General features: G+C 49.6%; 1 protein-coding gene across 1 annotated transcript in view; it reads right to left on the bottom strand.

Moving 5' to 3' along the window:
• Nucleotides 1–9,360: 9,360 nt before the first annotated feature.
• Nucleotides 9,361–13,348, bottom strand: part of LOC142186322 (transient receptor potential cation channel subfamily M member 2-like) — a 44,627-nt gene continuing 40,639 nt past the window's right edge. The window contains exons 30-33 of the mRNA XM_075261150.1: nt 12,520–12,625; nt 12,312–12,413; nt 12,113–12,223; nt 9,361–9,488 (exon numbers count right to left, since the gene is read on the bottom strand). Of these exons, the coding sequence (XP_075117251.1) occupies nt 9,363–9,488; nt 12,113–12,223; nt 12,312–12,413; nt 12,520–12,625 (445 nt within the window). The 3' untranslated portion in view covers nt 9,361–9,362. The remainder of the gene's footprint in view (nt 9,489–12,112; nt 12,224–12,311; nt 12,414–12,519; nt 12,626–13,348) is intronic.

Here is a 13,348-nt window from a genome sequence, read left to right as displayed (position 1 = left end):
CTGTCTGTGCAGTGATTGTTGTATAACTTTATTAGTAACAGACAGAGGAGACAGGTGACGCTTTACTCTCACTCATTAGTGGTGCAGTGATTGTTGTATAACTTTATTAGTAACAGACAGAGGAGAATGTTTGTTCTCGTGTTAGCCGGTGGGTAGGAAATATAAAAAACAAATCCCTTGCGAGTCTTCAGTAGTTGATCCCTATTAATGGCTGACTAATACTGAGGACAGATTACAACCTCTCGGCTCCTTTCTCAAGTAAATTTAAACCATTTCTGAAGGAGCAGATTTATATACAAAGGGACACATAGGGAGAGAGATCCGGGAGGAGGGGGGGGAGGCCTACTACCGCTTCACTGACGATATCCTAATCCTGTGGACCGGGTCTGAACAACAGCTGAAAACCTTCCATGACCAATTCCACCAGTTCCATCCCACCATCAACCTGACGCTCAATCACTCCTTCTCCGAAATAAACGTCCTGGACGCCGTCATCAAGATACAGGACAACAAAATGGAGACATCGCTGTATCGGGAGCCGATTGACCGCCCGACCTACCTAAGATGGGATAGCTTTCATCCTAAACACATAAAGAACTCCATTGTATACAGCCAGGCCATCAGATACCATCGCATATGTTCAGACCCTGCAGATAGAGACGAACACCTTGGGGGCCTCAGAAACACATTCTTAGGGCAGGGTTACCATCCAAGAACAACTGATAACCAAATCACCAGAATACCAAGATAAGATTTATTAAAATACAATACCAAACAGGAGAACAATCGGGGGCCCCTGGTGTCACATATAACCCCCACCTGGAGACTCTGAGAGGAATCACACGCAAATTACATCCACTACTGCAAAAAGACCACCGTGTAATATCCAGATCTCCAGACCCCCCTCTCCTGTGCTACAGACACCCACCAAACCTCAGGAATATGGTGATTGTCAGCAGCTCTCTGTCACCTCCAACTAACACAGGAACATTCCCATGTGGACAGAAGAGGTGCAAGACCTGCCCCCACATACTAACGCCTGACAGGATAGAGATACCAAACTCTAACAGGGAATATAAGACCCCAGGTACGGTCACCTGTAACACCCCGCATGTAGTGTATGTAATAATGTGCACCAAGTGTCCCACTGATAATCTGTATGTTGGAGAGACCGGACAGCAGCTTAGAGTGCGGATGAACTCACATCGCCATACAATTAGAGAACGAAGACTGGACCTTCCCGTATCAAAACATTTCTGCAATGAGGATCATAATATCACCGATCACATGAATATTTTGGTTTTAAGACGGAATTTCAAATCAAAGAAAAAGAGTCGGATTTATGAGTATAAACTTATGACCCGGCTTCATACACTGGAGAGGGAGTTAAATCTGTCACATGGGTTTATGGCATCTTACAGGAATCACTGACCTGAGAACTGATAAGAACCTGGAAGTGTTTACATTGTTTCTACCAATTACTAATAACCCCCCCCCCCCTTCCTCCTGGAATTCTATTCCTATGTGTCCTTTTGTACATAAATCTGCTCCTTCAGAAATGGTTTTAAATTTATTATTTATTTATATAGCGCCAATAATCCCATGTGCTGTACATTATTATATTAATCCCATGGTGCTTTACATTTGGGGGTTACATACAATACACAGAATATACAGGTAGATATAATACTAACAGTGATCGGCTGGCACAGTGGGGTAGAGGGCCCTGCCCGCGAGGGCTTACAATCTATGAGGGAAGGGGGTAGAGACAGAAGGAGAGGAGGAGACTGTACAGATGGCGGTGCGGTGATAGTGTTATTGGAGGTTGTAGGCCTTCCTGAATAGGGGAGTCTTCAGGGCCTTCTTGAATCCTGTGATTGTGGGGATCAGTCTTATGTGTCTTGGTAAGGAGTTCCAGAGTATGGGGGATGCACAGGAGAAGTCTTGGAGACGGTTGTGTGAGGAGCGGATGAGGGCAGAGCGGAGTAGGAGGTCATTGGAGGATCTGAGGTTACGTGTGGGCAGGTAGTGGGAGATGAGGTCAGAGATATATGGAGGGGACAGGTGAGGTCAGAGATATATGGGGGGGCCAGGTGAGGATGAGGTCAGAGATATATGGAGGGGACAGGTGAGGATGAGGTCAGAGATATATGGAGGGGACAGGTGAGGATGAGGTCAGAGATATATGGAGGGGACAGGTGAGGATGAGGTCAGAGATATATGGAGGGGACAGGTGAGGTCAGAGATATATGGAGGGGACAGGTGAGGATGAGGTCAGAGATATATGGAGGGGACAGGTGAGGATGAGGTCAGAGATATATGGAGGGGACAGGTGAGGATGAGGTCAGAGATATATGGAGGGGACAGGTGAGGATGAGGTCAGAGATATATGGAGGGGACAGGTGAGAATGAGGTCAGCGATATATGGAGTGGACAGGTGAGGTCAGAGATATATGGAGGGGACAGGTGAGGATGAGGTCAGAGATATATGGAGGGAACAGGTGTGGATGAGGTCAGAGATATATGGAGAGGACAGGTGAGGATGAGGTCAGAGATTTATGGAGGGGACAGGTGAGGATGAGGTCAGAGATATATGGAGGGGACAGGTGAGGTCAGAGATATATGGAGAGGACAGGTGAGGATGAGGTCAGAGATATATGGAGGGGACAGGTTGTGGATGGCTTTGTATGTTAGCGTTAGTAGCTTGAACTCAATTCGCTGGGATATAGGTAGCCAGTGGAGGGACTGGCAGAGGGGAGCAGCTGATGAAGATCGGGGGGTGAGGTGGATTAAGCGAGCAGCGCAGTTTAGGGTGGACTGGAGGGGGGCGAGGGTGTTTTCTGGGAGTCCATGGAGAAGGGTGTTGCAGTAGTCTAGGCGGGAGATTATGAGGGCCTGGACGAGCATCTTGGTAGTTTCCTGGGTAAGGAAGGGGCGAATTCGGTGGATGTTCTTGAGCTGGAGGCGGCAGGAGGTGATGAGGGCTTGAATATGTGGCTTGAAGGATAGGTCAGAGTCCAGGGTTACCCCAAGGCATCGGGCCTGTGGGACAGGGGTAATTGTGGTTCCATTAACTTTGATAGATGGGTCAGGTGGAGGGGCCATACAGGATGGGCTGAAGATGATAAACTCTGTTTTCTCCATGTTGAGTTTGAGAAAGCGGGAGGAGAGGAAGGAGGCTACGGCCGCTAAACAGTCTGGACCTCTGGCCAGCAGGGAGGTCATGTCTGGTCCAGAGATGTAGATTTGGGTGTCATCGGCATAGCAATGGTACTGGAAACCATGAGATTCTATGAGTTGGCCCAGGCCAAGGGTGTAGATGGAGAACAGGAGGGGTCCTAGGACGGAGCCCTGGGGGACACCTACAGAGAGAGGGTGAGGTGAGGAGGTGGTGTGCGAGTGGGAGACGCTGAATGTGCGGTCGGTCAGGTATGAGGAGATCCAGGAATGGGCCAGGTCTGAGATACCAAAGGATGAAAGAATTTCTAACGGGAGGGAGTGGTCAACTGTGTCAAAGACAGAGGAGAGGACAAGGAGGAGGAGGACAGAGTAATGGCGCTTGGCTTTGGCAGTTAGAAGGTCATTGGTGACTTTTGTTAGGGCAGTGTCAGTGGAGTGCCGGGGTCTGAAGCCTGACTGAAGTCTGTCACAGAGCAGGTTGGACGAGAGATAGGAGGAGAGTTCGGAGTGGACATGCTGCTCAAGAAGTTTTGAGGCGTACGGGAGCAGAGAGATGGGACGATAGTTGGCAGGAGAGGACGGGGCGAGGGACGGTTTCTTAAGTATAGGAGTGACAGTGACGTGTTTGAAGGCTGAGGGGAAGGATCCATTGGCTAGGGATAGGTTGCAGAGATGAGTTAGGGCCGGAGTAATGACTTCAGTGAGTTTGGGGATGAGGTGTGACTGGATCGGGTCGAGCGCGCAGGAGGTGAGGTGGGATTTGGAGATTAGGGAGGAGAGTTTTTCATCAGTTATGGAGGAGAAACAGGTCAGGGATGAGGAGCAGTAAGTAGTTGGGTAGAGGGGTTGTCGGGGGAGTAGGGTGAGACTGTCTCTGATGGTGTCAATACCCTCATATTATTATACCGCTATACTCCACAGTGTACCCCCATATTACTACCATACCGCTATACCCCCAGTGTACCCCCATATTACTATCATACAGTTATATCCCCCTGATGTACCCCCATATTACTATACCGCTATACCCCACAGTGTACCCCCATATTACTATACCCCCAGTGTACCCCCATATTACTATCATCCCACTATACCCCACAGTGTACCCCCATATTACTATCATACCACTATACCCCACAGTGTATCCCCATATTACTATCATACAGTTATGTATCCCCAATAACCCCCATATTACTATCATATCGCTATACCCCACAGTGTACCCCCATATTACTATCATACCACTATACCCCAGTGTACCCCATAATACAATCATCCCACTATACCCCACAGTGTACCCCAATATTACTATCATACCACTATACTCCACAGTGTACCCCCATATTACTATCATATCACTATACCCCACAGTGTACCCCAATATTACTATCATCCCACTATACTCCACAGTGTACCCCAATATTACTATCATACCGCTATACCCCACAGTGTACCCCCATATTACTATACCCCCAGTGTACCCCCATATTACTATCATCCCACTATACCCCACAGTGTACCCCCATATTACTATCATACCACTATACCCCACAGTGTATCCCCATATTACTATCATACAGTTATGTATCCCCAATAACCCCCATATTACTATCATATCGCTATACCCCACAGTGTACCCCCATATTACTATCATACCACTATACCCCAGTGTACCCCATAATACAATCATCCCACTATACCCCACAGTGTACCCCAATATTACTATCATACCACTATACTCCACAGTGTACCCCCATATTACTATCATATCACTATACCCCACAGTGTACCCCAATATTACTATCATCCCACTATACTCCACAGTGTACCCCAATATTACTATCATACCGCTATACCCCACAGTGTACCCCCATATTACTATACCCCAGTGTACCCCATAATACAATCATCCCACTATACCCCACAGTGTACCCCAATATTACTATCATACCACTATACTCCACAGTGTACCCCCATATTACTATCATACCGCTATACCCACCAGTGTACCCCCATATTACTATCATATCACTATACCCCACAGTGTACCCCAATATTACTATCATCCCACTATACTCCACAGTGTACCCCAATATTACTATCATACCGCTATACCCCACAGTGTACCCCCATATTACTATACCCCAGTGTACCCCATAATACAATCATCCCACTATACCCCACAGTGTACCCCAATATTACTATCATACCACTATACTCCACAGTATACCCCAATATTACTATCATACCACTATACCCACCAGTGTACCCCCATATTACTATCATATCACTATACCCCACAGTGTACCCCAATATTACTATCATCCCACTATACTCCACAGTGTACCCCAATATTACTATCATACCACTATACTCCACAGTATACCCCAATATTACTATCATACTACTATACCCACCAGTGTACCCCCATATTACTATCACACCGCTATATCCCACAATGTACCCCCATATTACTATCACACCGCTATATCCCACAGTGTACCCCTATAATACGATCATCCCACTATACCCCCCTTTCCCCCCGTCTATACTAGTGCACAGTCCACCAGGGCTCTATTTTTCACCCTATGTGTGATGTATGGACCATCCTAGTATGTGATGTGGGGGCTGCTGTCGGGGTCCCTCCACTTCCTCAGTCTTATACTCATCCTTCACTATTGAAAGTAAATCACATCCAACACAGTCCACGAACCCTAAATATATGTCGCCATTACCACGGACTTGGGGCTCTGCAGAAACCCCCTGACATATGCGCACGTCTCTTAAACAGGCCGACACAAGCAGACTTTAGAAACGTAATGGGTTCATAGAGCATCGCAACGTTACCTTCAGTCTAAGGTATAATATAGACTGTGTGTCTGTGCTATACGTCAGAGAGACAAGATGACAAACAAGCAAAACAGTTTGTAAAACTAAAGAAGCAGAAAAGACAGAAGAACCTTGTAACTTACAGTCCTTGTGTTTCCATGTGAGGTTAGAGCGTAAAGATGGCCGACACTCAACTCCTTCACTGGATTCTAGAAATGTGACAAAGTTCTCACCCCGTCCCCAGTTATCGTAAAAGGTGAGTGGCTCTGCCAGGGCGCCTCCCTCCTCCATGTTCCCTGAAGAGGGGGGATCAGTAACAGAAAGGTAAGAGCAGAGTCGTCTTCTAAAGGCTCTCGCCACGTGGTGTTTATATTCTAATGATAGGATCCCTTTAAGCAGATAACAGGTGACGTGAGCTCGTGGGCAGCAGATAATGACACGGATCAGCCACGGCGACAAGTCGGCAGCGCCTTCCCAGTGGCAGCTTTTTTATTACGACTAAGGGAGCGTTCACACTTGCTATCCGCCTGCCATGATTCCACCAAAATTGCACAAAAACAGATTATAAAGCAAACCGCTCGTGTCCGTCTGTGGCCCCCTCCGCCGTGAGACCGCGTATTTTTGCACAGACACAAAATCGGACTTGACGTCATAAAGGCTGCAGATGGACGCCGGCGCTTTGCTTTAAAAACCTATTAAAATGAATGAGTTATTAAACTGACCGGATGCAATCCGGCCACATGGCGGAATCACGTGGGTGGACGCAAGTGTGAACACCCACTAATCTGGCAATTTGATTGTTAATGTTGATGGTATGATCTGAGATGGAATGTGTACTGCGGCGAACCTGTGATACTGCTGCTAGCTCTCTGTATATGATACATGAATGAGGGGGATATATAATACAATCTAGAGATGGAGACGGGGCGGCACAGGCAGACGAACAAGCCACAGGAGATCAGACTGTGCCAGCACTGTGACCAGGGGGCCCTAGAAGACCAGACCCACTTCCTCCTACACTGCACCAAATACTCAGCTGTGAGGGCCGTCTACTACCAAAGACTCTGCCCACATCCCAGACTGGGAGAAGAGGAAACTCTACATCCTACTGGGAGAAGAAGAGGCCACTGTGGAGATTGCTGCCCAATATGTGTCCAGCTGTCACCAAACAAGAGGAAGATGAGATCCCAAGGACTATTAAACTCCCCACCCACCCATCACCCACTCCACGCCCTCCCATACCCACACATCCCAAACAAGAACGATGAGACCCCAAGGACGCACGTACCTCCAAACCACCATGAACTTATCCCTGTGGCCCTGGTCCATGACCTTATCCCTGTGGCCCCAGTCCATGACCTTATCCCTGTGGCCCCGGTCCATGACCTTATCGCTATAGTCCTGGTCCACTATGACCTTTTCCCTGTAGATATCTCATAAGTGGCTACGTCAGTACCTGCCATTGACAAGTCACTTTCTTAGGTCATAGTCACACAGCTGAGTTATATCTGTGACACTCGGTCTATGTGTTGGTCGGATTTACCATCTGGAGAAGGACTCGTAGTCGTCTAGTTATCTATAGGCTGAGGCTCGGCCGTATGGTTGGGACTACCTGAACCTTAACCCCTTGTCCACAGCTGAGACTCAGCCGTATGGTTGGGACTACCTGGACCTTAACCCCTTGTCCACAGCTGAGGCTCGGCCGTATGGTTGGGACTACCTGGACCTTAACCCCTTGTCCACAGCTGAGGCTTGGCCGTATGGTTGGGACTACCTGGACCATAACCCCTTGTCCACAGCTGAGGCTCGGCGGTATACTTGGGACCTTAATCCCTTGTTCACAGCTGAGGCTCGGCCGTATGGCCAGGACCTTAACCCCTTGTCCACAGCTGAGGCTCAGCCGTATGGCTGGGACCTTAACCCCTTGTCTACAGCTAAGGCTTGGCCGTATGGTTGGAACTACCTGGACCTTAACCCCTTGTCCACAGCTGAGGCTCGGCGGTATAGTTGGGACCTTAACCCCTTGTCCACAGCTGAGGCTCGGCCGTATGGTTGGGACTACCTGGACCTTAACCCCTTGTCCACAGCTGAGGCTCAGTTATATGGCCGGGACCTTAACCCCTTGTCCACAGCTGAGGCTCGGCCGTATGGTTGGGACCTTAACCCCTTGTCCACAGCTGAGGCTCAGCCGTATGGTTGGGACTACCTGGACCTTAACCCCTTGTCCACAGCTGAGGCTCAGCCGTATGGTTGGGACTACCTGGACCTTAACTCCTTGTCCACAGCTGAGGCTCAGCCGTATGGTTGGGACTACCTGGACCTTAACCCCTTGTCCACAGCTGAGGCTCGACCGTATGGCTGGGACCTTAACCCCTTGTCTACAGCTAAGGCTTGGCCGTATGGTTGGGACTACCTGGACCTTAACCCCTTGTCCAGAGCTGAGGCTCGGCGGTATAGTTGAGACCTTAACCCCTTGTCCACAGCTGAGGCTCGTTCATATGTCCGGGACCTTAACCCCTTGTCCACAGCTGAGGCTCGGTCATATGGCCAGGACCTTAACCCCTTGTCCACAGCTGAGGCTCGGTCGTATGGCCAGGACCTTAACCCCTTGTCCACAGCTGAGGCTCGGTCGTATGGTTGGGACCTTAACCCCTTGTCCACAGCTGAGGCTCGGCTATATGGTTGGGACTACCTTGACCTTAACCCCTTGTCCACAACTGAGGCTCGGCCGTATAGCCAGGACCTTAACCCCTTGTTCACCCCCTATTGTTAAATACTTCACTTATCTCATGTCATTCATTACACATCGTAGGACCAGGTGGATGCGATTGTCCACCATGACCCGATGTACCTGTCTATGAGGTCCTGGAGCTGCAGACTCATTCCCTAAGTTACAATGTAATGCTAAAGATACGACACAGACACACGAGATGGGCAATATACTCATTTACCCCAAGATATAACATAGACCCGGCTACAATAAGTCAGCCCTCTTATGACAACCTGCATTCTGTATAGCACAGATAGGAGAGGTAGGTTCATTGGGGCTGACTGAAGGTTACTGGGAGGAAGGACATGTGGACTTGTAGAATCATACCGGTAGTGACCTGTCCATACCACTACATCATCCAGAAGGTTCTGTCTCTGTGCATTAGATCAGCAGGTGCCATGGGACGTTCAGGGCATCAGGAGAGGCACCTGGAACTATCTGGTACCTACGGTGGAAGCAGCCCATAGATTTCAGTGAGCGCCTCCTTTAGGTGCATTTATGGGAGTCTTTATGTCCTGGCTTGATGAGCCCTTCATCTGCAGGTTATCATTCATGAGTCCACAAGGACCAGAGCGGTGGTGACTTAGTAGTGCACGTTGTGATGCTCAGCCGTCCTCTGAAGGATCTCCTTCTCATTGGCATAAAGAGGAATCTTGTGGTCCAGGAGCTGCCAGCGGAGCGATACCTCAAAGTCAGAGTCTGTCAAGTTCTACAATTATAGAAATATCATTAGATCTGAGGAGCAGAGAGGAAGAGAGAAGAGCCGAGGAGTAGGATGGAGGAGGACAGAGAAGCGGAGGTGGAGGACAGAGGAGAGGAGGAGAAGGATAGAGGAGGACAAAGGAGCGGAGGAGGAGGACAGAGGAGAAGGATGGAGGAGGAGCAGAGGAGGAGGACAGAGGAGCGGAGGAGAAGGATGGAGGAGGACAGAGGAGCGGAGGTGGAGGACAGAGGAGAGGAGGAGAAGGATGGAGGAGGACAGAGGAGTGGAGGAGGAGGACAGAGGAGAAGGATGGAAGAGGACAGAGGAGCAGAGGAGGAGGACAGAGGAGCGGAGGAGGAGGAAGACACGGGAGCGGAGGAGAAGGATGGAGGAGGACAGAGGAGAGGAGGAGGACAGAGGAGCGGAGGAGAAGGATGGAGGAGGACAGAGGAGCGGAGGAGGAGGACAGAGGAGTGGAGGAGAAGGATGGAGGAGGAAGACACGGGAGCAGAGGAGAAGGATGGAGGAGGACAGAGGAGCGGAGGTGGAGGACAGAGATTCGGAGGAGAAGGATGAAGGAGGACAGAGAAGCGGAGGAGGAGGACAGAGGAGCGGAGGAGGAGGATGGAGGAGGACGGAGGAGCGGAGGTGGAGGACAGAGATTCGGAGGAGAAGGATGGAGGAGGACTGAGGAGAAGGATGGAGGAGGACAGAGAAGTGGCGGAGGAGGACAGAGGAGCGGAGGAGGAGGACAGAGGAGCAGAGGAGAAGGATGGAGGAGGACAGAGGAGGATGACACGGTAGCGGAGGAGGACAGAAGAGCAGAGGAGGACAGAGGAGCGGAGGAGGAGGACACAGGAGCAGAGGAGAAGGATGGAGGAGGACAGAGGAGGAGGACATGGGAGCGGAGGAGAAGGATGGAGGAGGACAGAGGAGTGGAGGTGGAGGACAGAGATTCGGAGGAGAAGGATGGAGGAGGACACAGGAGCAGAGGAGGAGGACAGAGGAGCGGAGGAGGAAGATGGAGGAGGACAGAGGAGCGGAGGAGGAGGCCAGAGGAGGAGGACACTGAAGCAGAGGAGAAGGATGGAGGAGGAAAGAAGAGCAGAGGAGGACAGAGGAAGGGAGGAGGAGGACAGAGAAGCGGAGGAAAGAGGAGGAGGACACAGGAGCAGAGGAAGACACTGGAGCGGAGGAATAGGAGGACACGGGAACAGAGGAGGACATGGGAGTGGAGGACAGAGGAGGAGGACACGGGAGCGGAGGAGGAGGACATGGGAGCGGAGGACAGAGGAGGACATGGGAGTGGAGGACAGAGGAGGAGGAGGACATGGGAGCGGAGGACTTGGGAGCGGAGGACAGAGGAGGACACAGGAGCAGAGGACAGAGGAAGAGGACAGACAAGCAGATAGGAGGACAGAGAAGAAGAGCGGTGGCTGATAAATGAGAGCAAAAAACATCACAAACATTTCTCATAAGATCCTTGCAGAGAAGATATCTATAAACCGTACAAAGAAGCCCCGGATATAGTCAGCATAGAAGGCCTCATGCGGTTCATGGCGGACACTGCAGAGAATTTGTCGTCAAAGCCAAAAAGTCAGAGAAACGATAAATCCAGACACAAAAGAAGAAGAAGGGAAAGGAGGTTTGTGTTATCCACATAAGGCCACGTTCACACTGTCAGTCTTTGTAAGCAAAAGCAGGATTAGGCCTGAAACATGAAAAGCTGCAGTGACTGGATGTAGAAGCCATATGTATCCCTGGTGTATTGCCGCTATAATATACGGTATATCTATAGCCTTACTGTAATAGGCAGATACTGTGCAGTGGAATCCAATGAACTCCTTGGATTAAACCACTGGAGCTCGAGAAGGGCGATGTTGGTTCAGACTTTTATTGGGAGAACGCGTTTCGGGGTATATGATGTTTTTACAAACTCCACCCCTTCATCGGGTCTTTTTTTGTGCGGGATAATATACGGAGCGCCTCTTCTGACAGTACAGGGCTATGTTAGAGTACAGACAGGGGGAGCGAAGACGCTGATCTATGAGGAACACCCTTCTGACAGTGGGGAGAGATCGGTGCCGAAATTAACATCACCAATATCTCCAGCACACATAGCAGGAAAGCCGATAATACCGTGTCAGTCAGCGTGCTGAAGTCGGCTCTCCGGCGGTGTATATATCCACACACGAGGACAAGGAAGGTCCTCTATAAAAACATTGCAGCCACAAGGTGTATATCCGCACATGTCTGGGTGCAGGACGCCCCAAAGAACCAACAGATAAAATGGGGAACTCATCAGATTGCATGTAAAGGACTGAGCTGATGGATTTCATGGACCATCATCACTGATATCAGAAGATATCAGTAGGGAGATGTTTCCAGGGCTAGGCTCCCCTGTCAGCCATTGAAGACCATGAGGCACTCCGAATGTTTTTGCTCAGGTGCCCCTTTTTGATGGATTATTACTGCAAAGTATTTAGATGCAATGATCTACAATAAGATAGTTCAGAAGAGACAAGACAATGGAGAAGTCCTGGAAGCTGCTAAACACAATATGGCCACCAGTGCCAGGAAGCGCAGAAGAGGGTCATGGTCTCCGTCACAATTTTGGGTTTGGCAGTTACCTGGAGAAATTGATCATTCGATTCCTTAGTGTCGAAGTGAATGTTGATGGCCAAGGTCTCGATCCAGGCATTATCTGTGTTTCGTGGATCATCCAGATACCCATGGAAGACCTGTGGTAGATCCGTGTCACATTAATGACATGAATTGTCAGGTAGCAAATTGTCTTCTGTGTCCCCGCTCAACCCACACACCACCAACCTCTATCCCAGCACCAAGCAAAGTCAGGAACGTGCTGAGATATCCACGCTTCAGGAGAGTCTGGAACTTAAGTGGAACCTGCTCGCCGGGATCCAGAGTCCCCTGTGATGTAATGTTAAGAATTACCCATAATACATTGCATGATACTATACCGAGCCCATCTCCTGCACTGTAGCACTACTGAGGATGGTAGACCCTCACTGCTTACCCCCGGCAGTGCCCACAGATCATTGGCCTTTTGCTTCACAACCAGCACTTCCAGCATTCTTTGCGATGTCAGCTTATTTGGACCCTTCGCTTTGTTTGTACTCCACCTGCAGACCAAAGATGGAGAGGTGTCTCACAACAAGTGGGTTAGGTAGCACATGACACAATGGTCAGCCAGAAGATAACACACACACTGTACAGGCCTCCTCAACAACTACTCCACACACAATGGTCAGCCAGAAGATGACACAATGGTCAGCCAGAAGATAACACACACTGTACAGGCTTCTCTGACAACTACTCCACACACAATGGTCAGCCAGAAGATGACACAATGGTCAGCCAGAAGATGACACAATGGTCAGCCAGAAGATAACACACACTGTACAGGCTTCTCTGACAACTACTCCACACACAATGGTCAGCCAGAAGATGACACAATGGTCAGCCAGAAGATGACACAATGGTCAGCCAGAAGATAACACACACTGTACAGGCTTCTCTGACAACTACTCCACACACAATGGTCAGCCAGAAGATAACACACACTGTACAGGCTTCTCCGACAACTACTCCACACACAATGGTCAGCCAGAAAGTGACACACACTGTACAGGCTTCCCTGACAGCTACTCCACACACAGTGGTCAACCAAAGGATGACACAATGGTCAGCCAGACGATGACACAATGGTCAGCCAGAAGATAACACAATGGTCAGCCAGAAGTTGACACACGCTGTACAGGCCTCCCCAACAATTACTCCGCTCTGTTTAGTCCTAGCCATTAGAGCTTGCAGCTATATTTATATAAATAGATGTGGTCATGGTG

The sequence above is a fragment of the Leptodactylus fuscus genome (genome assembly GCF_031893055.1).
Source record: "Leptodactylus fuscus isolate aLepFus1 chromosome 2 unlocalized genomic scaffold, aLepFus1.hap2 SUPER_2_unloc_1, whole genome shotgun sequence".
NCBI classification, from domain to species: Eukaryota; Metazoa; Chordata; class Amphibia; order Anura; family Leptodactylidae; genus Leptodactylus; species Leptodactylus fuscus.
Note: the sequence above shows the minus strand (reverse complement) of the source record. Positions and strands in the feature narration are given on the sequence as shown.